Source organism: Stigmatopora argus, chromosome 10 (assembly GCF_051989625.1).
Source record: "Stigmatopora argus isolate UIUO_Sarg chromosome 10, RoL_Sarg_1.0, whole genome shotgun sequence".
Classification (NCBI taxonomy): Eukaryota; Metazoa; Chordata; class Actinopteri; order Syngnathiformes; family Syngnathidae; genus Stigmatopora; species Stigmatopora argus.
The window spans coordinates 2,108,594-2,134,193 of NC_135396.1; the positions used below are offsets into that span (position 1 = coordinate 2,108,594).

The following is a 25,600-nucleotide window of genomic DNA, read 5'->3' on the forward strand; positions in this document are numbered from 1 at the left end:
AGTGGCAAAAAAAAATAGACACAAAGAGTCAAAACTTTAAACCGTGAGAGCCAAATAGCCACATTTTACGGCAAAAGCAGCATTTAAAAAAATCCAACCTGACAATATTTGTTTTTAATAGTGGCCTTGATGAATTTGATTGTGTTTTGAGGAGAATAAAAATAAAATAAACATGAAAAGTAGGAACGAGCCACAGTATATATAAAAAAAAATATGATAAGAAGCAAAGAACCACATTCATTCAGGTCGGGAACCGCATGCGGCTCGAGAGCCGTGAGTTCGCCACCCCTGTGCTAGTCTATATAACAGTTTCTTTGGTCCAACTACCAAAATGTCTGCATTTATACCAGTAAAAAGTTTGTTAAACAACGGCCGTCAGCTCATGAGCATGAACCCAATGTGTAATTCAACTCTTTGAACAGGCACATAAGAAACATAAGAAAAATTATCGCATCTGTCAATTCAGATTTAAGAATAATCTTAATTTCTGCTCGTCTTGCTGAGACCATCGTCCATCATAAGAAAAGAGTAGGAACATCTTCAGCATCCCAGCGCGCCCACTCACCGGCCTACACGCTTCTCAGCAAAAGCACAGCGCGCAAAAAAAAAGAAAAAAAAACTCCTGCATACTTACACACACACACACACACACAAACACACACACACACACACACACACAAACACACACACACAAATCTTCCTCGTTGTGTATCCAGGTGCCAAGAGAAGAAGTCTTGAAGCACTTTTTGTCATCCCTCCTCCACCGCGCTATGATAAGCATCCTCAATGGGTTTTGTGTCGACCTAATTCTCTTCTTCTCCTACTCAGTCCCATAGGTGGCGTGGTCACGTTCTTCTATCTCTTTAATGGTTGTGGGTGAACAATCAATAATGCGCACACCCACTCGCTGTCGGTGAAATGAAGGGTTGGAAACAGGTTGGTTGGGGTTGAAAAAATTAAACTTGTACCAGCTAGTTTAAAAGCTAAATTCTGCCTCATTCTGCCTTTTGTTTTTTTTTAAATCAAAATCATATTTTAGATATGATATGTTGATCAAAGGATGGTTTTGATTAAAATGTCTGAAAAAATTTTGCAACAAAAAAGCTGATGGTGTTAAATGTAGTATTTTCACGACTATAAGGCGCACTTAAAAGTCTTGAATTTTCTCCCAAATAGACAGGGCGCCTTATAATCCAGTGTGCTTTATATATGGAAAAATAAATAAAATGTATCATTCATTGAGGGTGCGCCTTATAATGCAGTGCGCCTTATAGTCGTGAAAATATGGTAAACATATCTTTAGGCTATTGAACCAAATTGAATTATGGTAGACAGTAATTGAATTGAATTGAATGCTTTTATTGTCATTATACAAGTATGATGAGATTTAAAGCTTTCACCACGTGGTGCAAAAAACAACAACAACAAACTCACAAATAATCAATAAATTATATGTACATTGTGTGTTCCATGTAAATGTAAAAAATATTGTATGGTCCAAATAATCCATCCTGAAATTGGTTAGCATCTATGACCCTATTTATAATCTTTCCAAACTGTGCTGAAGAGGTCTGACATCACGGTGCAAAGAACCCCCATCTGACAAATCGGGACCAGAAAAAAATGGAAGTTTTACATCAAAGCCTGACTCAAAAATGCGAACCGCGTGGGTGACGGAACATCAAGTAGTTTGAGGCCGTGACAATAGTTCCTCTCATGGCACTCACAATCCTGCCGACTGCACCCTTGATTTTGGAGTGTCAAAAGATGAGAGCAAATGCCTGACTTTGCTATTCGCCAGGGCAGAGTTAGCTGATAGTGGGTGGAGTTAAGGGGAATTGGCCTAATACAGATTTCAATTAAGCTTGTTTGGGGAAAAAAGTTCTTTTGTAGTCTAATAATCTGAAACACCCATTGCAAAACTGAGAAATGATTATACTTGCATTAGTAACACATGTTTTTTTTCTTTCCGATCATCTCGGCTGTCAATCAAAACATCAGACTTGTTTGAAATGACAATCCTAAATCCAAATCTGTTTCAAACATAAATAAAACAGAATTCAATTATTTGAAAATCATGTCCGATCATCTCGAAAAAAAAGATTTGGCTGTCAATTGCAAACGTCAAACCTGTTTGAGATTATAATCTGAATCCAATCAGTTTTAAACAAAATTTAAACAGAATACTACAATGATTTGAAAATCCTGTTCGACCTAAATTCAAACTAGTTCCTTCTAAAACCCACTCGATACTCTCAAAAACATATTTAAGAGCATTCCTTCCCTCACGTAATATATTAATTGTATTGCATTCCTAACTCTATTCCTAATTCCTCTGCAAAACTGCTAACTCAACTTCAAGTGCATGAAAACAAGGTCCATTGCTAAGTAACCACTTTCAAGTTCACCAAAGTGGCCCCAGTTAGATTGAATAGCAGTTCCCCAAAAAATAATGAGGAGCTCAAGTGTACATCTTTTAAGGCCCATCAAGTACAATTCACAGTAATCCCTCGAATATCGCGGATATTGTAGACCAGATATTCGAAAAACCGCAAAGTAGGATCACCCCTATTTTTACTACCATATTACATACAGAAATCCAAGCACACAATTAGTGCTACTTTCAAACAAAAATGCTTCAAAATGGCCAAACGATTTAAGTTCATTCATCACTCCAATCCAATTACTTGAACTCTGGCTCGGTCTTTTACAATGTCCCTTCTCCATGTGTAACGTGGCGTGTAGTGGGCAGAACATCCATGTTATCCGTCAGTCAACCACACACGCGCTCACTGCCGCCCTCTTGTTGACTGGGGGTGCCGTGAGGAACCAGTGTGGGGCTCGCAGTGTCCAGAAGTGGCTAGCGCGGCAGGCAGCGCACCGCGGAGGGGAGAGTGTCCATCCACTGGGAAAAAGAGAGACGTGCCCAGAGTGGTTAAACCATGCTCACGAACTGGGAGAACGCCTCTGCCCAGGACACAAGATGAAGGTGGAGAGTAGGACCAGCCACAGTCTTTCTTCTGACGTTCCTTCGCTCCTCAACCTGCTCGGCCTTCTGCTTCTGCTCGTCACAGGTATGACCTATGACTTCTTTTTTTTTTTTGGAACTTGGGTAACTTTTCAGGTTGCGCTCAGAATAAGTTGCCTTTTGAAAATGATGGTTGTGGTATGCAGGCATGTTTCTCTCCGTTTCTTTGTGGTAGCCACACAATCGTTTATTTTATGACCCTCAAGGGGCACTTTAGGGATTTGTTACCGCCGCCAAGTGCAAAAGGGAAAGGTTTTGAAGGATGTTTATTGACTTGTGTGCTATTGGATTAGGGAAAAACAATGAGGGACTTTGAGGGATGAGGTAAAAAATACATTTTGTTGTGTGGTTTTTTTTGGCTAGTAACAGGAAGAAAACAATTCTCATCCTCGCTGAACCAGGAAGTACCCTAAAATTATTGCTGACAGGGTGATGCAACTATTTCTTTCGCGTTTCTATTCTGCTCAATGAAATAATTTCTGATCAACCAAAATGAAGCAACTCTATGGTTTTAAACCACAAAATAACAAAAACACTGATATTGGCTTCTATTGTTTTTATTTTTTTTTGTTCTTTATGGGGTTTTTTTAGTTTGTGTATTTTTTTAATTATGGGAGCCGATTTTTTTTCTGCAAAATATTCATTAGTATTTGTTTTTGTTTTTTATACCTATTTTAAATATATATAGCCCAATTGTTCGTTTGTTTGCTTTCGTGGCCATTTTGTCGCCTAGATTTTAAACAATTTAGACCATTTCTTAATCACTTTCCTTGCCCCAAAGTAGCCTGCTAACTAATCTAAACAATAAATTGTCGTGTTCCCTTTCACACTGACATTAAAACTGATTTTTAAATTGTAGGCGACTTACCTCATTTTGAAAAGCGGAATGTCAAGTGAGTGTCTAAAACACAGTTTTGTACTTCTTTTTTTTTTTCGTCTCACTGTTGAAACATTATGATCTCGATGTTCCCTTGATGCTTTTATAAAGTGACGATAAAACATTTGAAAACTAAGCCCTGTCATGCCGGTTCAGTCCTGTCGTGCTTAAAGCTCAGGATTCTGTGCCTATCCCCAACTTCACCAATGACAAAGACTTTCTCTCTGCTTACCAGTCCCTCGTTCACTCTTTTCAAGAGCGCCCCAACAATCGGGGCCTTTGTCTTATTGCCTCGGCAACCCCTGTCAGACGGCCAACCGGGTTGCCATGGCGAGGAGGCGATGCCCCGCTAACTGCCTGGTTTCAAAGAATTAGTCAACAGTGCAGAAATTCTCCCTCTCACCCTCTGTTGTCCGGCTCGATGGGACTCCCCGAAAGTCGGCCGAGAGCCAATGTTTGGACTCGCGTGTGTCCGCTAACGGTGAAGCGGCCTCCGCGGGAACTTACGCTGGTTTCCAAGACGAGGCGCTGCGACAAAAGATAATAACTACGTGGTCTCGTGGGAGGAGGAGAGAAACGGATGGAGACGTGTCAAAATTAGTAGATGGCATGTTGGGGAGGATGTCCCGCCGTTTCCGTGTTGGGGATTGATTAAGATGTGAGCAGACATGATGAGCGCAATGTGGCTGAATGTTTTTGTTTGTGTGCATGGCAAAGGGGGGAGGCCGCTAAAGGATGCATTAAGACGCCAATGCAAAGAATTTGTGTTCATTAAGTCGCTGTGTCAAAAGGGAGAAAAAAACTACGGGATAAATAATAGAATATTTCGGTGATTACATTGTACTATATATTCATTTTTAACTTGTGGGTGCACCCGTTAGGTGCTTTTTGTGACTTAAAAGTTTCAGATGCTGTAAATAAAATGCCACTGCCCACCCCGGTAAAAAAATGCAGTCGTTTCTACATTTTACGATGGGAGGGAGGGGGTGTGGGGTTAATTTGTTGAAGCTAAGGAATTTGATTAGATTAGATTAAATTAGATTAAAGTTTATTTGTCCCGCATTCGGGAAATTCAGTTTGTAGCAGTAGCGAGCACAGACACAGGTAAAGACAATGTAGAACTAGATAAAATTTTAACCACACATGATCTTCTGCAGACTGAGACTGAAGCTAAAGAATCCTGGACATAATAGAATTCCTGGAGAACTCTTTGTAGCCTGAATTTCTTTAGCTTTGCGCTTAACTGCATGATTGTGGCTTTACCGCCATGTTTCAATAGAAATGACCCTTTGTGGGGTTTATTTTTTATTTTTCTGACTCAACTGATTTTTGTCACAGTAAGTTGGGACTTTATTGAAACTTTTAATGTTTCAACTAAAGGCACAATCGCGGGCGTAGAAGTGGGCGGGGACATCAGACCTGACTAGCCTGGGCCCAAGCTGGAGAAGCAAAACCCGTACTCTAATGGAAAATGGTTTTAAATATGAATAATTACCTTTAATTGTTCGAATATAATGAGTCTGTAACACTTTTAACTCTTAACGCTACCCGTACTGGTCTTCATTTACTCCAGGTGAGGTGTCCGGGGTGAATGTGACCAGCCAAAGCCTAGTGGTGAGAGGCATTGTGGGCAAAGAGGCCCTGCTGTCTGTCAGTTACACCAGCAGCAGCGTGGACAAGCCCGTCATCAAGTGGCAGCTGAAAAGGGACAAAGTCAAGCCCGTCACGGTGGTGCAGTCCATCGGCACCGATGTGATCGGGAACCTCCGGCCGGAGTACCGCAACCGCATCCTGGTCTTTGAGAACGGCTCGCTGCTTCTTCACCACCTGCAGCTGTCCGACGAAGGCTCCTACGAGGTGGAGATTTCCATCACGGATGACACCTTCACGGGGGAGCTCCATATTGAACTCACAGTGGATGGTTGGTATTATTATTCGAGGTCAACATTAGGATGGTGCGCCATGGCAACATGCTCGTATTGTTACCTACTCAAATGTATACTCTCGGTACTCGGACGTTTGGTCGAAAGACGTTTGGTCCTCGGATGTTTGGTAGAACGGACATTTGGTAGAATGGACGTTTGGTAGAACAGACGTTTGGTCGACCGGACGTTTGGTAGAATGGACGTTTGGTAGAATGGACGTTTGGTAGAACGGACGTTTGGTCGCCGGGTTGTTACTGTTGAAACCAGCTCTCAAAATTATAATCATGAGAGAGAGAGAGTGAATTTAATATCTAAATATCTAATATCAAAATATCAACAGTAAACTCTCTGTCATAATTTGACAGTGAGCGAACCCGGCGACCAAACATCCGTTCTACCAAATATCCAGTCGACCAAACGTCCGTTCTACCAAACGTCCGGTCGACCAAACGTCTTTCGACGAAACGTCCGGTTACGACTCTCACCAGTCTATACTTGTATTTTTGTATGGGCACAAAATTTAGTAATAATTATGGTGATCCCTTAGCGGTTTTTCGATTATCGCAGCCACATCTGGTCTACGTTACCTGCGAAAATCGAGGGATTACGGTATAACCCTTTTTAACTGACGTGCTCTTGATCTTACAAATCTCAGTCCTACTTTAAAAATAGTCATTATGCTACAGGAGATGTGAGAATATTGTTTAAAATTAATTGTTGTTTTATGCACTCATTGCGTCAAAGCAAGACTTCTATTTTTTTTATCATTTTTTGGGAGACCAACGCGTTCTCTAGAGACAATGCAGCTCTGTCTGTGTAGTGTTTTTAAGCATGCCAAACGTGTCCAGGTTTTAGAGCAGAATAAGACCACAGATAGCTGATTTTGGTGAGCTTGCAATTCAGGCATTCAAAAAAATATATATGAATTATTGTAGAACTCAAAAATGTCAGGTCATAGCCACCAAATGGCCAAAAAATGGATCTGGAATCAAAGTCTGGTCTCCTCCCAGTGGAACATTTTTTGGACACATTGCTCGATCTCCAAATTATGGCTAGATGAATTGACTAAAAAGCTTCATTAACGATTCTTAAATCCCTGTTTTCTTTCTGAGATTCCATTCTTACGGTGTCCTCCTCAGTTCCAGTCTCCAAACCCTACATCCAGATGGTGGCGTCGTCCGTCCTGGAGTACAGCGAGCACTTCCACTTGCACTGCTCCCACGACAATGGCACCAAACCCACGTACGCTTGGCTAAAGGGAGGCAAAGCGCAAACCAACGACTCCCGCTTGCTACTCTCGCACGACCAGAAGGTCCTGACCATCACGCGGGTTCTCATGTCGGACGACGACGTCTACACCTGCACGGTGGAGAACCCCATCAGCAGCATGAAGAGCATGCCCGTCAAGCTCACCGTCTACAGTAGGTGGCACTAGAACTGGAATAGCATCAAGTTTCGTCGTACACCGTGGCAACTTTTGTTCTCGTTGTTTTTGCCTTTCATCTCTGGTTTAGGACGGAGCTCGCTGTACATCATCCTGTCCACCGGAGGCATTTTCCTCCTCATCACCCTGGTGACCGTCTGTGCCTGCTGGAAGCCTTCAAAGTGGGAATTCTTTCTTTTTGTTTCACCCTTTTCTTTCCTTCGCATAAACATGACAGTTCGCCTTTTAAACTGACAGTACTTGGATTATGACAAAAAAGGCATTCAATTCAAGTCATTCTTTTTTTTCTTCTCATATTTCTTTCCTAAAGAAAGAAGCATAGACCTTTACCACAGAGAGCTCCCATTTACATGGAACAGCAGGGTGAAAATGGACATGATGGTGAGCAATTATTCTTTTTTTATTATTTTTTTAAATCAAACTAGGAGCAGGGATTTAACTGCACAATTATATTCCAATTTTATTACAATGGTTCTAAATTGAAATGCAATTAATTGCATTTTCCTGCAAATACCATTTGATTCCTTTATATTTTCTCTTTAAACATTACATTTTTAGATTAGATTAAACTTTCTTTATTCCTCCCGTAGTCAGAAAACTCACTTTATTAAGAAGACTTAAAAAATTAAGATGATAAATACATAAATAAGCGTGTTCCATGAAATATACTATCACATAGATTTTTAGGACACACACGACTCTTTGATTAAAAGAGTAATTAATCAAAATTATGTACAAAGCCTCGCATTTATTTTCATTATTTTCCCACTTCTAAATGAAATATTTACTGTTCTTTGACATTATATAAAACATTAAAAAACCTATGTATATCAATTTTATTCACCCGTAAATAACACTTGATGGAAAATTGAAACGGTAAATATGTTCTTTAAATGGTGACAATATACTAAAATTAATATCTTGGGATTTTTCAAAGATTTGACAGTGTTTTTGTATCAAACTGTGTCCTTTTTGTTCTTATTTTAGTTGATGTTGTACCAAAACCAAGCACCCTCGGGCGAAGAAGCCCCATGCCCTTGTACGTACTCAATGAAGATGTAAGTAAGCCTTCCAAACAGTTTAAAGTTAAAAACAACTGAGTGGCACTCATAAATATATTTTGCCGGATTCATAAAACAACATCACGCAGACGTCATATTCCATATTCCACAATTAAAGCTCCTCATAAACCATCAACTATCATTAAAACACATCATCACCAGTACACGATCATAGCAAAATGGCCGACTTTTGTTGTGTCAAAACCCTACTTCTTATGTTTCAGGAGACTCTGGAGCGTTTGGAGGAAAGTTCTTGCAACACTTTCGGCCAACCGGATTTAAGTTACCCCGCCACCTACGTGCCGGTTTTCCCCCCTCAGGCCCACAGGACCGATCCGCCCATTTGGACCACCCCTCGCAGGTACTCCCGTAGCCCCTCGCCGCTGGCTCAGCTCCTGCCACAAGCCCCCGTGGGTCCCCCCATGACCCCCACGCGCTCGCCGGCCAACTCGCCCTGCTCGTCCCCACGCAGTTTCAGCCCCATCCGAAAATTTCGGCCTCCCGTTGGGCTCCCCAACGTTCGCCTTCCCGTGGAGGCCGAGGGTCCGGCCCAAGGTGAGGAAACGCAGGCTCCTCCTCCCCAGCAGTGACATGTGCTTCTGCGCTATCTTGCCAGGAGGAGGCGATCTTTCTGTCGCCTTTTCATGACATCCTGTAATAGAAAAAGAACATCCTGTCGAACGTTACCTAATAGGATGGATGCATGTTTCATGCAGAGGGACCATTTACCTATATTAATTTCACAGGGCAACTTTTGAAAGGTAGTTTCAATTCAAATTCCAATTTCTATGTATATATATATATATATATATATATATATATATATATATATATATATATATATATATATATATATATAATATATTATATATATGATATATATATATATATATATATATATATATATATATATTATATATATATATATATATAATATATTATATATATGATATATATATATATATATATATATATATATATAATATATTATATATATGTATTTTCCGCACTATAAGGCTCAACTAATAGACTTCAATTTTCTCAAAACCAGTTAGTGTGGCTTATGTTTGGATCAATATTCGTTAATTGTTGTATGAAATAATACACAATACTCAACTACCACCACTACTACTACTACTATTACTACTACTGCCGCTTATAATCCAGTGCGCCTTATATCTGAAACAAATTTTATGATTGGCCATTCATTCATGATGCGCCCTACAGTGCGAAAAATATAATAATAATTATGTGTATATATTATATATATATGTATATGTATATATATATATATATATATATATATATATATATATGTATGTGTATATATATGTATATGTATGTATATTTATATGTATATATGTATGTATGTATATATATATGTATATGTATATATACACATATATACACACACATATATATACATATATATACATATATATACACATATATATACATATATATATATATATATATATATATATATATATATATTCATAATTTAATCTGCTTTTTGACAACAAAATTAAATGAAAAGAAACTTCCATATTTTGTAGGTTGTAATCTTTTTTTCACATTCAAATTTTTGCCTTTATGTCAGGGATTGTTATGTCATTCTATTGTAGTTAGCAGTCACAACAATATATCATTAGGGTTGCTATTTTTGTACCCCCTCGTGGAGAATGTTATATATATTTAGCCCTGAAGATGTCCCCCTTTACAACGCCACCTTTTAATTCATTTTCCAAGGAGTCAATGGTCTATTTTATGATTATATTCAAACTGCTGGAAATCAAATGTGAATTGTTACTAAAATAAACTTCAAGTGAATATAGACGGCATAATCAACGTCAAGATATCTTTGTTCAATTGCAGTGCAATTACGAGCATTTATAAAGTCTCCATGCAATCATGCATAATTGGCTGATCAATTTGGCTCATAATGGAACCCATTCATGATTGTATATTATAAATAACTACATGCGTGTGTTCGACATATTTATTTGTCGAGAGGGACATAATGTAATATGATGTTAATATAATATTATGGGATAAGTTCAGCCAACCTGTAACCCTCATAATGATAACTATTGTTGAAAATGAATGAGTCTATGGTCTACAAAATAATAATAATAATAATAAATACTAGCATCCCTCTATTATTATATTGAAACTGCTGGAAATCATTACGAGGAAAAGTTGTGTGGAAAAACGAGGAAAAAAATGTAATTTTTTTAAAACACATTTTATAAAGACTGAATCAAAAAAGGCTGATATTGTAAAAGAATTCAATGCAGATGTGAGGTTTCATCTTCAGAGAAAGAGCACAACACGCACACACTCAAACACGATAAAAACAAAAGTGTCGGGCTCTATCGCTATTATTAGGTTAATGCGCCATCCCTTCAGATGTCCAGCTGCACCGCCGGGACTTTTGTCATTTAAATGAGCTATCATTTTATCAACGCCTTTCATCCCACTCTGTATTTTTTGGGGTAGCTGAAGGTGTGATGATTTCATCCCTCAGTTTTGTTGTCATGTGTGTGCTCCTTTCCATCCAAATAAACCAGGACCGGAAGACAAGTGCAATTTAAAGGTGAACAGGACCAGGCCCAGCTGTATATGGTGTATTTTTTATATATATTTTATATGGTGTATTTTTTATATATATATATATTTTTTAAATTTATACCATTGCGATTAACTGGTAACCAGTTTTGTGGTTACAGGCTTCCTGCCCTTAATTAACAGGGAAGGCTCCAGCACCCCACGACTCTTTGTGTGGATAAGCCGTACATAGGATGAATGACTGAATGACATTCAGCTAAAAGTGGTAAGAATTTTCTATATATGAACCAAAAACAGTAATCCCTCGAATATCACGGTTAATGTAGACCAGACATGACCGTAATAAACGAAAAACCGTGAAGTAGGATCACCCACATTATAACTACCACAATACATGTTTTTGTGCCTATACAAGTACAAGTACAATTATCAAAAAGTATATTTATTAAATATTACAGCTATAAGAATGCCAAAAGACTGAAAGGTATTAATATCTAAATGTTTAAAAATGTAACTACTTTAAATACTGTTCTCACAGTGAAAATAGTTCCTCTCCGCTTGATTTAAATTAAAAAAAACAGGTAAATGGGAATTTTAGTCCAAGTCCTTTGTCTTCTTATGGCCATGGTCCGCGATATTCGAGGGATTACTGTACTATCAAGGTGAAGCAATGTTGGCTTAACGGGGAATCAAATTACGAACGTAGAAATTGCCATGCTAACCACTCTTCCACTGGGCCGTTGTTACATTCTGAAAAATCAAAAATAGAAAAGTTGGAAAACAATAAAAATCCACAAATGAATGAATTTGTAACACTTCAGACATGAGTATGTAAGGATACTCGGTGATTAGGGCTTACACAGACACGATCGTGCTTTAGGTCAATCACTTGATGGGACTTTTATTTTATTTTATTTTATTTCCACGTGTTGATCACACAGACCTTCTGTGCTCGGTGTAGTGTGAAGTGGATTGCAGGATGCGGGGATGTTGATTAGCCTCCAGGGAACCCGATCACATCTATTTGTGAATCACCTGACGTATTCCAATTCTAATTAATGAAGCGCTCGTGCCTGCTAAAGCATTTTTTACTCAAGCGCTGTTGACGTCAAGCTCCCCAGACGAAGGTCGGAGGTGACGATATTGTCGGAAAACTGGCTTTTGGGAACCACTGTCGGTTAAAATCTTGACAATTATCACGTGACTGCTTCATGGCTAGGCTAGGAAGATATAAAAGTTAAGTTAGGATTGCTTGCCGTGATGTAAACATTTGAGATAGTCTTTTTTTTAGTCAGGAGTATTAAAACTACAAAAACTATGAGTGCAAGTGTTTTTTTAGATTGAGGACCAATACAAAAAAGTACCGTATTTTGCCGTTTAATATACCCAGGTATATTAAATGATTTTTGCTTTTTTGAGCCTCCCGATTGTGCGCCATTTAATATACCCCTGCTGTTTAATATACCCGGGTATATTAAACGGCAACTCTGCTTTTTTGGCAAGATTTGTATGGTGTTCATGGGGGCAAAATTATAGATACTTAAGTTCATTAAAATTCCAAGTCAGACTTAATTCAGCAGTAAGCAGTTTTAGACTGCAAAACATTGATGCACCCCGTCACGGCATAAAGAGTGCGTAGTGGATCGTACCTTCCCGTTTGTGCGCCATTTAATAGACCCCTGCCGTTTAATAGACCCGGGTAGATTAAATGGGGGGTATATTAAACAGCAAAATACGGTAATATTCCCTAAAATGTACAAAAAGCTTACTCAAACGTGAAAATCACATTATAGCCAATGCATGTTTTTTTTTCTACATTATGAAACAATAACAATTGTTCATTATATAAAAAACAAAGTCACTGTGTCATTTTTGCACCAATCGGAAAGAAATATACATGGAGTGGTGCCAAAAGAGGGCGGGAACTAAATTATCCAAATAATAAGCCAATGTTATTAGTTGTGTTAAAGTATCCCATGATTCCAAAGGACGCCATTCGCTCCATGTGATCACGATCGACCGATTACAAAATAAACGTTGCTGTTAAACCTCTTCAAGTGCTCGTGCGGGCCCAACTCATCTGACCAAACCATCTGGCGGGCCTGCTCTCAACAAGCTGCATGAGTGGACTTCGGATGAGGAGACGAGAACATTTCAAAAAAATTAAAATCGCCCTTCTCGTCCTCATCTCCCCAAATGGAGCCCATCATCTTAAATCAGGAAATCCGCTAAATAGCATCAGATCGAGACTCGGGACTCGGTTTCTGATCCAAACCTGGTCGATGTTCCTCCACCGATCATAAAACCCGAAGACCAATCAAATTCCGAGTTTTTATTCAAGATGACTTTATGTGTGGATGTGTTTTCCCCTCAATAGGAGGCCTTCGATCACAGCGTAGGGTCACAGGGGGTTGTCTTATTTCTCACCATGGCAACCGTCCCCCGGCAACCGTCCAGAAGAGCCACTTATATTGATGGTAGAGCAAAGCCCGGCGGCGGCTGGCATCTCCATCGCTCGGCTCCACGTTTCCGACAACTGCCGTTTCTTAACGGCTCGCTTCCCGAAGTCAACACCCCGGGGGTCGCCGCCACTTTCGCCGCTTTCGCTCTCCGCTGGGGAAGTCGCCTTGTGAGTGACTTTCCACTTTGCTAGAATGAAATGGTTGACGTTTTTTGGGGTTTTTTTCTGGTGGGATTATGATTCCATGGGGGTTTGACCTGCGTCTCTTTCTGAAAGGAAAACATCGCCTTGGTCGCCTTCTCCGCTTCGCCCGTCGGTGCCAGGCAGGCAGCGTCCGTGCCGCTACGGGCAAATTAGAGGAGAGGGAGGTCAAACATGGGCTCCAGCTCCTCCTCCTATGCCCCTAAAGCCATTTATCTGGATGTGGATGGGAAAGTACAGAAGGTGAGACTGAAAAAAGGGGAAAAATGGAACATTTAATATTTGGTATAGCTGTCTATATTTGTCTATAGCGTAATTTGGGATGAGTACCACGAAAAGTATGTGCATTGGGAAAGAAAGAATTTGAACACAATTCAAATTGAAACCCTTTCAAAAGTTGCTATCCACTAGAGTAGATTTTCTACTTTTCAAAACATAGTTTCTATACAAGAAAATTATGTTGGCTTTTCATTTCATGAGAAGTAAATGCACATTTTAAAGAACTTGTATCTTCACTATACTTAATTTTTGAAGCTATTTTTTTCCAATGTGACAGTAGTATAATTTTCAGGGGTGCTTTTGCCTTATATTCATTTATAGAAGGCATCTTTTTAATTGCTTAGCAAATAGTAGAGTTAATTTGGTTTGAAATCCCCGGACGACATGAGTCCCCCGAGTTCCATCTAAAATTAACATCGAGCCTTTCACTTCAGGTGTTTCTGACAGAACAAAAAATGCCCTCCACCAATCAATGCAGCAGAAAAGTGCAAAAGATTTACCGATTGAATACTTTGCACCAATCGACATCTTTGTGCATGCTTACATCTTGTGTATCTCTTCATTTTCTCATGACAAACCCTTTTATTATTGACTCAAAAGTGTTTTGAATTAGCCTAATTATGTAGTGATGTCGTCAAGTTATTATTTGATACACTGAAGTAAAAATGCATATTTCTATTTTACTTAATTTTCAATACCAACCATTTGCAGAATGTCCCTTATTCCCATTTTTAAATGTATTCTATATCATTTAATACAACTCTTTCAGATTAGAAATACAATAAAAAACATTTAATAAATACCATCCTACTAATTTACAATTTATCTACACGTGTAGAACAGCAAGGCCATAGTGGTTAACTTTTCTGCCTTGCAGTTCAGAGTTTCGAGTTCAAATCCTGGCTTCAATGCGTCAAAACTTTCTCTCGCGTTCAAATGTTTGGTTCAAGTTTGTCAGAAAAAGCATGAATTTCATCGGAACACGAAAATATGGTGGAACCTCAGTCCAATCTTTTTTGTTTTGGTTTATTTTGGTACATATCGGTACCCTGTATTTACATAAGCACCCTTTATTATCATCTCAAATCGTCTTTGCTACGCCAACCTTGCAAAGCATTGATGGCGCAGACGTAAAACGTCTATTTTGGACGTCCTTCACTCCCATTTAAAGTGCACATATGCATGGAGATTATCAAGCGACTCTTGGCGGCTTGCTGAGTGCTTCAAGTAGAGAACTGTTGATGACACATGTCGGCTCAAGAGCCCCACAACATTTGTCCGCTCCACCTGCTCCTTTTCAAAATCCCCACAAGATTGTTATCTCTCCCATTTATTTTCATTTTATTTCATTTTTTCCATCCATATCTCATCTCACCATACTTGTATAATGACAATAAAGGCATTCAATTCAAGCTAATGACTACCCTTTTTGAAAATACCTATATTCTTGATTATCTTTAGCCTTCATGCTTTAAGGGATGGACATAAATACATATGGATGTGCTGTAAATTAGCGTCTAATTGCTTGTATGTTCTTCGCAGGTGGTGTTCAGTCGACACTGCAGCCCTTGCGACATTAAGGAGCTTCTTTGTACTTCTTCTAACATCCCAAGGTCGGTAACTATACTTACTTGTGAACTTTTTCTGAGTGTGGCTCCAGTTTTTTTTTAGCTAGGTCTACAATGTCTTGTGTGTCTTGTGTCTGTCTTGCTACTGGGACCAAGAAATTTCCCGAATATGGGATGAAATAAAGTTCTAATCTAAACCTAATAGTCATACTGGAATGAGGATTCACTATATATCATTTTCATAAGACCAAAACCAATATTGTGACTAAATTGACTTTGTATGCAAAAATCTATATATTTTTTTTTCATCTGACGTATTTTGCAACATCAATTTTGCTTTTCCCATTTTATATAAACGGCCATTTAGTCATGTTTGACAGGAATAGGAACATATTTGTAGCCTGTATCGCTCCTAAATGAAATAAATTAAAAGAGATGGTGATAATAGCCATATATATATATATATATATATATATATATATATATATATATATATATATATATATATATATATATCACTTTGACATATTTATTGATAAAAAAAATGACGACAGTGGCAAACAGGCTATAAAAAATGCACAACATAATATTAATGTACAATTTACCAGTAGTATTTTTTATAGAAGTAATTATAGAAGTGGGAGGAGTTCTTAGTTGTAGTAGTCAAAGCACCGAAATATTTGATGTGACTTGTGTTTCTTTCGCCAAACAAAGAATTTAACAGCAAATCTCCAAAAGACGTGTCTTAAAATGAAAGTCACTGTAACCTTTTCTTTTATTCTTTCACCATACCCTTAACTCTAGGAACACTGCTATCATGATCGTGGATCCAGAAGGCGCCTTGGTCTCTATAGATCCCACCATGCCTTCTAACTCACCCAAGTATGCACACTACCTTTCTTATAACCCTCACACTTTTAAGTAATGCTCACAGCAGCATAAATCCTAATATCTTTACTTTTACTTGACAAATACGTGGTTTTTTTTGGATGACTTACATTCCCAACAAAGGCTATTTTGGATTAATATTAATTATTATTATGCTTTGTGTGAAGCTCTTTGTACAAAGTTGTCCCGCTGTCTACTGGCCAACTTGGAGGTAATTAAATCATTTCCATGAATTGTCAAACCAACAAGTTGACAATTTTGTGATTTTTGTGTGATTTTTGTGTGTTTGTGTGCAGAGAAGGAAGACATGTTTCAAAATGTTTTGTCCCAGGTGGCAGAACAATTTAGCAGGTAAGGCCTTTGTTGTTTACGTGAAGCCCGCCAAAGCGCAGTGAAGAAAAGTTTAACCAGACACCAAAACAATTGAGGATTTTATTGATCCTTATTGATTTTGATTGCGCCTTTATTGAATTGATCTGCGGTTTCCCGGCAGAGCCTTTCGCATCAACGAACTGAAGACCGAGGTCACCAACAGGCTTGCCATGTTGGAGAAGAGAGTCGAATGTGAGTGGCCAATATTTGTCAAACATTTCCTGATAAGTGAACGCTTTTAACTAGTCGTATCGTGTTTTTAGTGGAAGGTCTGAAGGTGGTGGAGATTGAGAAGTGTAAAAATGACCTGAGGAAGCTTCGGGATGAGATGACATCAAGAAGTGGTGGCAGGTGACAATTTGCATGCAATTGAGCAAGGGGGGGAAAACTCGGTTTGGTTGGCCAACTAGACCAGATTATTTTTTGGGCCCAAAAAGTGAACTTAATCAGCATCCACAGCCACTTGAAGTGTATTAAAAAGAGTCTTTGAGTTCTTACCGTATTTTGCCCTGGTATATTAAACGGCAGGGGTATATTAAATGGCACACAAACGGGAAGGTACGATCCACTACGCACTCTTTATGCCGTGACGGGGTGCATCAATGTTTTGCAGACTCAAACTACTTACTGCTCAGGTTAAAACTACTTACTGCTGAATAAAGTCTGACTTCTGAATTTTAATGAACATAAGTATCTATAATTATGCCCCCATGAACACCATACAAATCTTGACAAAAAAGCGGAGTTGCCGTTTAATATACCCAGGTATATTAAATGGCAGGGGTATATTGGCGCACAAACGGGAGGTTCAAAAAAGCAAAAATCATTTAACATACCCGGGTATATTAAATGGCAAAATACAGTAATGTTTTCCGTGTCTCCTTCCGTTTTCCTGTATCTCTCCGTCTTACGTCTTATAAAATCTGACACTGTCTTCCTTCAGGATAAATTGCCCATGCAAATACAATTTTGACGATGGGAAGAAGGTCACCCCGAGACGAGATGTCCCCAACTACCCAAAGGTGCTTTTGTGGTTTATATACCAACAAGCGTAGAAAAGAGATTATAATGGTTTTGATTCGTTTACATGTTCTCTGCAGTATACGCTGTCTCAGGAAACCGTGGAGGCACTAAAGAAGCCGACATTTGACGTCTGGCACTGGGAGCACAATGAGGTGGGCTGCAATATTTGCATTAACTTCATCTAGAAATGCCCTTATGTCAAGGGTGTCAAACTCGGGTTGGTTCGCGGGCCGCATTAACGTCAATGCCATTTCATGTGGGCCGGACCATTTTAGATCTAATATTTAGATTTTTTTAATTGGATTAAAAGCTCTAAATAGTCAGTTTTTATAGATCTAAAACAATGTTTATATGAGCTTTTTTTCTTAGTAATGGAAAATTTCTTTTAATCTTGTTTTTCATTTCAAATGGAAACAAAGTATTTTTTTAATTATGTCCAATATTAAAGTGGAAAACGGAAAATATGGACATATTTATTTTTAGATTTTACAAAATGCTTTTTGAACTATAAAAAGAAAAAAATGGATTAAAAAATTGCAATGATTGATTTTAAAAAGGGGAAAATCAGGAAATGTAATGTACATTTATCATCATTTGAATTTGGTCCTAAAACAGAAAGTCGGCACTTTCTCGGGCCGCACAAAATGATGCGGCGGGCCAGATTTGGCCCCCGGGCCGGCACTTTGACACCTGTGCCTTATGTAGTATGTCTTCCTATTTGTTGGCAGATGCTGAGCTGCTTGGAGTACATGTACCATGACTTGGGGTTGGTGAAAGAATTTAATATGAACCCCATCACGCTAAAACGTTGGCTGGTAAGGAATAATATGGCCGAATGTCAATGGAGTCCGTCCTACTATAGAATCAGGTTGATTTCATTTTATGGGTCTCGCCGGAATTGACATAAAAGTCATATTTGGAATATTTTTTTGTATGTACTGTGAAGTCATCATAAGATTTAACTGACTTATCTTTTTTTTTACATTTGAGGCAATTGCAGGCAAAATGATTGTTGTTGTGTTTGTAATTTTGCAGTTGGCCATTCAGGAGAACTACCGCAACAACCCCTTCCACAACTTTCGTCACTGCTTCTGTGTGAGTCAGATGATGTACGGCATGATCCACCTTTGTAACCTCCAGGTGAGGCACCTTGGGGACTCGGGTCGGCGCCGTGGGGACGGGGGCGTTTCCAAATTTGGTCAAACCGTCACTGTACTTTTGGACAGGAAAAGCTGACTCTCACTGATATGGGCATACTAATGACGGCCGCCGTTTGTCACGACCTGGACCACCCTGGATACAACAACACGTAAGACAAACTTGGCGGTCATTTCCCAATTCAATACAAGCTTGCTTTCAGTCATCATCATTTGATCTTTTTTTTTTTATTTTGTACCTATCAGGTACCAAATAAATGCTCGTACAGAGCTAGCAGTACGCTACAATGACATCTCGCCACTGGAGAACCATCACTGTGCCGTAGCATTCCAGATCCTTTCGCTACCCGAGTGTAACATTTTTGCTAACGTGGATCCTGAGGCATTTAAACAAATTCGACAGGTGGGTGACCCCCCAAAAAATGTAAAGATGTTTCTACACTTTGTAAGCAAAGCAATCCAAACAGGACAAATCGGCACCTCCAAAACTTGCTATACAGTTTTAACGCAAATTAGAACAATGAGCACATTTTGCCCGTTATCTGCAGGCCATCATCACCCTCATCCTGGCCACGGACATGGCCAGACATGGCGAGATACTGGAGTCCTTCAAGCAGAAAGTGGACAATTTCGACTTCACCAACGAGGAGCACGTGACCTGCGTAAGATTTCAGCAGTTGCCATGACAAGCCATCTTTTATCTCGTGTTGTACTCGGACGTTTCGTCGAAAGACGTTTGGTCGACCGGACGTTTGGTCGACCGGACGTTTGGTCGACCGGACGTTTGGTCGAACGGACGTTTGGTCGACCGGACGTTTGGTAGAACGGACGTTTGGTCGCCGGGTTGTTACTGTTGAAACCAGCTCTCAAAATTATAATCATGAGAGAGAGAGTGAGTTTAATATCTAAATATCTAATATCAAAATATCAACAGTAAACTCTCTGTCATAATTTGACAGCGAGCGAACCCGGCGACCAAACGTCCGTTCGACCAAACGTCCGTTCGACCAAACGTCCGTTCTACCAAACGTCCATTCTACCAAACATCCGTTCTACCAAACGTCCGGTCGACCAAACGTCCGGGCACCAAACGTCCGGTCACGGTGTTACATCGCCATTATGACAGAGTTTAGATTATGACAAACAAGTACAGCATTCCATTTTTAGCTCAAGATGGTTTTGATCAAATGCTGCGACATTTCCAACGAAGTGCGTCCCACCGAGGTTGCCGAGCCGTGGGTGGACTGCCTACTGGAGGAGTATTTCATGCAGGTGAGCATGGTTAGCCCACTCAATCTTGCAACGTTATTGACCTTAAAATGCAACGTCTGCATCCCCCAGAGCGACCGGGAGAAGTCCGAGGGTCTCCCAGTGGCCCCCTTCATGGACAGAGACAAAGTCACCAAACCCACCGCTCAGATAGGCTTCATCAAATTTGTCCTCATCCCCATGTTTGAAACCGTCATGAAGGTAGACTCACCTCCAGGCGCCGACGGCCCGAACGCCGCCTCACTCGGGTCTCCGACAGCTTTTCCCTCAGATCGAGGAGATCATGGTTCAACCCCTGAGGGACTCCCGAGACCACTACGAGGAGCTGAAACAGATCGACGATGCCATGACAGAGGTAGAAGCTTTTTTATGTTTGTGTATGTGGTGGAGTTTGTGCCTCATAAGTAAGCCATTTTTGGATGTTTTTATTGAGAAGGGTGCCGGATTGCACAGCAAAGCAAATCGAGGGGAATTAAGATACAGATGACACAACAAATATGATAAGAAACATTCATAATTTGTCAGGAAACATTTGATAAAAGTGTCATTGTATTGCGGCAGATAAACAAATCTCACTTTAACGCCACTCGCAGTGGAAGTTTACTATTATACGTAACATAAAGAACGAAGAAGCTAACGCGCTAACCCAGCGGTAGGGAAATTATGGCTCAGGAGCCATACGTGGCTCGTTTAATGGGTTCATACGGCTTTTAGATAACTGATGAGCTAAAATATTAAAAGCACTGGTGAGAGAGCCGAGTCCCGAACGCACCAATAGGAGCGTCACATTGGCACTGTAGGCGTCGACATGGTTTTTTTTCATTACTCTTCTGCATGCATACTTTTATTGATTAGCAACAGCGTAACAATGTTGTCTAAAGAATTTGGAGATTTTTTGTAGTTTAAAAGTAGTGGAATGACTAAAAAAATGTCACACATTTTCATGCATTTTGACTATGGCTCTCAAGGAATAACATTTTAAAAATAGGCAGTCTTTCTGTCAAAAAGTTTCCCCACCCCTGCGCTAACCACTTAGCCGCTAACATAACTTACCAGAGATTTTCTATTTAATCAGTCAGTAGGTGAATGAAAAGCACTTTAATTCCATTCAAATTTAGTATTAAAAAAGTAGCATCCAATTGAAAGCCTATTTGCTACCTGGCGAATTAAAAAAAACAAATGGGCGGGGCTTCCCTCTGTCCGCGAATCCTTCCCACACTTTGCCATCACCTTCTCAAGTCAAACCTTCCGATGTTGTGCATTCCAAATGTTTTGTCTTGTTGGTCAGCAAGTCTCCAAATTTTCATCTCGCGTCTTTATGAGGTGCACACGGTCACACATGCATGCATGCGCATCGCCCCCATCCAACGCCCCTTGCTAACATCAAGCTAATATGTCTTTTGTCCAATGAGGCACAGAAGAAAAAAACTGAAAATATGGCATTAGGTGGGAAGAAGAAGTAAGCTCTGCAGAGAGTGAGTGAGTGCAGTGGTATCTGTGTAAGTAAGAGGTGATGCCTTGGTTGTGTGCTAGTGTGTAGTGTCATGAGTGTGTGACTGTCTCTGCCTCTTTTTATCACTTTTATCACTTTTTGGTGCTGCGGGAACATGGACAGACTTTCATCACACCCAATTCCAATTTACATTCAACTCAAAAAAAGCCAAATGGAGAAAAATATCCTCAGAGTAGGCCAAGTTAGGGAGAAAATCTGATTTTTTATGTTTCATTTTAATGCAAAAAAGGCAAGTGATGAAATGGTCATGTATCCCCATGCTCCTTATCTCCTTTTTGCACCCCGCCCCCTTCCCACAATGCCTGATGATGTATCTAAAATGAAAATTTTTATGTCAACATGCACTCATTGTACACTTTATTCAAATGAATGGTACAAACGGGGTCAGTATTGATGGACAGTCAGAGAGGTATGTATTTTTTTTTCAGGTATTCAGGTATTTATAATTTTATTCCCGTCGTGTAGCGAAATTCATATTCTGAAAGACGGCTTGCTTATTCGATTTCAAATTAAATGATCATTTTAGATCACGTGTCAAAGTGGCGGCCCGGGGGCCAAATCTGGCCCGCCGCATCATTTTTTGTGGCCCGGGAAAGTAAATCGTGAGTGCTGACTTTCTGTTTTAGGATCAAATTAAAATGAAGAGTATAGATGTATATTAAATTTCCTGATTTTCCCCCTTTTAAATCAATAATTGACATTTTTTAATCCATTTTTTCTGTATTTTTAGTTCAAAAATCATTTTGTAAAATCTAAAAATATATTTTAAAAAAGCTAAAATAAACATTGTTTTAGATCTATAAAAAACGGAATATTCAGGGCTTTTAATCCAGTTCTTTTAATCCATTTATTTTTAAAAATCTAAATATTATATCTAAAATGATCCGGCCCGCGTGCAATCAAGTTGACGTTAAAGCGGCCCGCGAACCAATCCGAGTCTGACACCCTTGTTTTAGATCTACTATAAGGCACACTTAAACGTCTTAAATTTTCTCCAAAATAGACAGGGCGATTTATAATCTAGTGTGCTTTATATATGGAAAAAAAATAAAAATGTGTCATTCATTGAGGGTGCGCCTTATAATGCGGTGCGCCTTATAGTCGTGATTCTTTCTTATATGATTGTATTATCTCAATTAGTCCATATTCAACTTATATGGTTAAAGGTATTCAATATATGGCCTCTTAAATTTCTTAAAGACAAATTGTGAAATGCCCAGTTTTATATTTTTTTGTTCGTTTTTTTTTAAGACTTTCTGTCCGATAGAAAACGAAACGGATCAATTAATCAACATGAATACCTCTCTGACAGTTCACGTCAATCACAATCCGGCCGAGGTGGTCTATTATTATTATTATTCCGCTTTAAAAAAAAAAAAAACAGCCCTTTTTGGGCTGCCATCCGATTTCCGAACATTTTGACAAGAGTCTCTCTTCCTCACGGATTTCGCTTTCTCTTTTTTCCTCAACTGACTCCGGCGTGGTTTTCCCGCAGGGGTCCTCTTTTGTGTTCAAATTCAGCAAAGACTATAAGAAGAGCGAGTCTGGATGAAAACATTGCGGCGCTGCGCTCTGACGGTCAACAGATGGAGCAGCAAAAGCAAGCCAAGAGACGATTCAGCCACATACTCATCTAAAGTTAGGCACCAAAGGGGCATCGTATCTTCAACTTTGACTTAGACTTTTGCACGGAATGTAACAAGGAGGCCATTTGTCAAATTAACATTTGACTTTTTCATTGAACCCTAATTCCGTTTTTCTTCTTATCGCATCCAAATCAGCTAAACTCAATTTTTACGTTATTCCCATGTCACTCTTCAACGTAAAAAAATTCAACTCTATGAACACGACACAAAATGGCGTCCAAGGCAATAAGCAATGTCACCAAAGATGTGCGGTAAAAGCATCATTGATCAATTTCGCTTCAGTTTATACTTTAATTTGTTTTTTTCTCACTCCGTAATTGTTCTTCCTTTATTTGACACGATTTATAAGCTCCTAGATGACCGTTCCGAAGCAATACGATATTAATCCTCTTTCTTGTGATTGCAGTTACGATGAGAGAAAATGGCTATTTTGGTTTGTTTCATGTATTCTTGCACATTGTGTGACGCACTGAGTTTTAGGAATGTTTTTAAATGGGGAACCAAGCAGTAAATGAAACACTGATCACACACCAATAAAGTCATTTTGTAAAGTTGGGGCGCAATTTTCATCACTTCCTGATCTTACATTGAATTTTTAGAGTCTTAAACCCTTGATTCATTACGATCATTATCACACAATGGAATCAGATCAAAAATGACCAAATATTATACCTTCTGAAATAAGGTTATTTTGGAATTTTTGAATCTAGGCCACATGTGTCAAAGTGGCGGCCCGGGGGGCAAATCTGGCCCGCCGCATCATTTTGTGTGGCCCGGGAAAGTAAATCATGAGTGCCAACTTTCTGTTTTAGGATCAAATTCAAATGAAGAGTATAGATGTATATTATATTTCCTGATTTTCCCCCTTTTAAATCAATAATTGTCATTTTTTAATCCATTTTTTCTGTGTTTTTAGTTCAAAAATCATTTTGTAAAATCTAAAAATACATTTAAAAAAGCTAAAATAAACATTGTTTTAAATCTATAAAAAACTGAATATTCAGGGATTTTAATCCAGTTCTTTTAATCCATTTATTTAAAAAAAATCTAAATATTATATCTAAAATGGTCCGGCCCACATGAGATCTGGTCACCATGAATGTGGCCCGCCAACCAAACTGGGTTTGCCACCCCTGATCTCGGCCTATTAAAAGCCGCATATTCATGTGAAATGTAACAGTTTGTGACATATAACCTTCCCAAGGGTAAAAAACGATCCGATTTACAAACGCGCTTCCAACTTTTTGGCCCTAAAAAAAATTATTTCCACATCTACATTCCTTGTCTCCCACTGGTACCCGCTCCGTACTTTCCCAAATTAAAATCCTCAGCGAAGGATTACACACTGTTTGCGCTATGCGAAGGTTGAGGTCAAAGGTCAATTTCAGTGTGTGCGTGCTAAATACTTCGTCTAATGCTTTTGTCCCAGTACACAAGCTCTAAAATATATCGTCAAAGGCCAGAATTCCCCGTACAAAGTTCACACTAGCTTGTTTTCTGAATTCTATTTGTTGTTCCGTACACCCCCCGCTACTTTCTGGACCAATAGCGTGCGAGTAAAACGGAAGATTCCCGGCAACGTCTATGTAAACACAGCAAATTCCGCATTTATCCGGTGCCAAGCCACAGATTAGACGGGAACATCAAGCAAAAAGAGTGAATCACCCGTCCAGACTCGTTTTCTCTGCCGACTCGACAAAAATGGACAAGCCACGATGCTCCCACGGGACTCGAACCGTGGAGATTTCGTCACCCCTGTCATTGTTAGGAGCAGTTACGTCCCTTACAGAATGTTATTTCCTTATTAAACTTGTCATTGTTTGATAGATGCATGCCTGTCAACTTCTTTTTTAAATGTTTTTTTTCTGAAATACAGTGGTACCTCGAGATACGAGTTTAATTCGTTCCGGGACTGAGCTCGTATGTCAATTTTCTCGTAACTCAAACGAACGTTTCCCATTGAAATGAACTAAAAACAAATTAATTAGTTCCAACCCTCTGGAAAAACACCAAAAATAGGATATTGGAATGGAAAAAAATGCTTTATTTGTTCTAATTTGCCATCTATTAACAAATAGCACGGCAACGTGCTCGTAACATAACATAAACAAATTGGAATGAACTTGGATTACGATGCAGACACACTCAAAAATAAGTTGAATCTAACCTTACACTAAACTTAATTCTAATTTCGTTTGACATTTTGATACCTTTCTTCTCCCGGGTTGGCTCTTTTTGCCCCGCCTCCACACTGACTTTCAGATGTAACCTATCGAAGGTTGTTTGAGTTTGTATTCCCTTCAAAATATTCCCAAAATGA

At 39.2% G+C, this 25,600-nt stretch overlaps 2 protein-coding genes across 8 annotated transcripts; both read left to right on the forward strand.

Moving 5' to 3' along the window:
• The first annotated feature begins 2,598 nt into the window (after positions 1 to 2,598).
• hepacama (hepatic and glial cell adhesion molecule a) lies at positions 2,599 to 9,134 on the forward strand. Its single transcript, XM_077612369.1, has 7 exons — positions 2,599 to 3,074; positions 5,479 to 5,826; positions 6,970 to 7,251; positions 7,345 to 7,435; positions 7,585 to 7,655; positions 8,262 to 8,332; positions 8,560 to 9,134. The coding sequence occupies exons 1-7, from the start codon at positions 2,726 to 2,728 to the stop codon at positions 8,923 to 8,925; spliced, it is 1,578 nt and encodes a 525-aa protein (XP_077468495.1). The 5' UTR covers positions 2,599 to 2,725; the 3' UTR covers positions 8,926 to 9,134.
• A 4,199-nt stretch (positions 9,135 to 13,333) lies between these two features.
• On the forward strand, positions 13,334 to 23,834 carry pde9ac (phosphodiesterase 9ac). 7 transcript variants are annotated; one of them, XM_077612054.1, is made up of 20 exons: positions 13,334 to 13,532; positions 13,641 to 13,808; positions 15,387 to 15,457; positions 16,217 to 16,294; positions 16,468 to 16,511; positions 16,597 to 16,651; positions 16,794 to 16,864; positions 16,936 to 17,023; positions 17,616 to 17,694; positions 17,773 to 17,847; positions 18,424 to 18,510; positions 18,731 to 18,835; positions 18,922 to 19,004; positions 19,099 to 19,255; positions 19,401 to 19,514; positions 20,020 to 20,124; positions 20,194 to 20,322; positions 20,381 to 20,476; positions 21,540 to 21,580; positions 23,130 to 23,834. In XM_077612054.1, exons 2-20 carry the CDS (start codon positions 13,740 to 13,742, stop codon positions 23,269 to 23,271), a joined length of 1,689 nt encoding a protein of 562 aa, XP_077468180.1. In that variant the 5' UTR covers positions 13,334 to 13,532; positions 13,641 to 13,739; the 3' UTR covers positions 23,272 to 23,834. The 7 variants fall into 7 exon arrangements, with proteins under 7 accessions (XP_077468180.1, XP_077468179.1, XP_077468185.1 ...); XM_077612053.1 differs by having other exon boundaries at positions 13,335 to 13,532; positions 21,534 to 21,580; XM_077612059.1 differs by having other exon boundaries at positions 13,335 to 13,532; positions 21,540 to 21,631; positions 23,130 to 23,277.
• Positions 23,835 to 25,600: the final 1,766 nt, after the last annotated feature.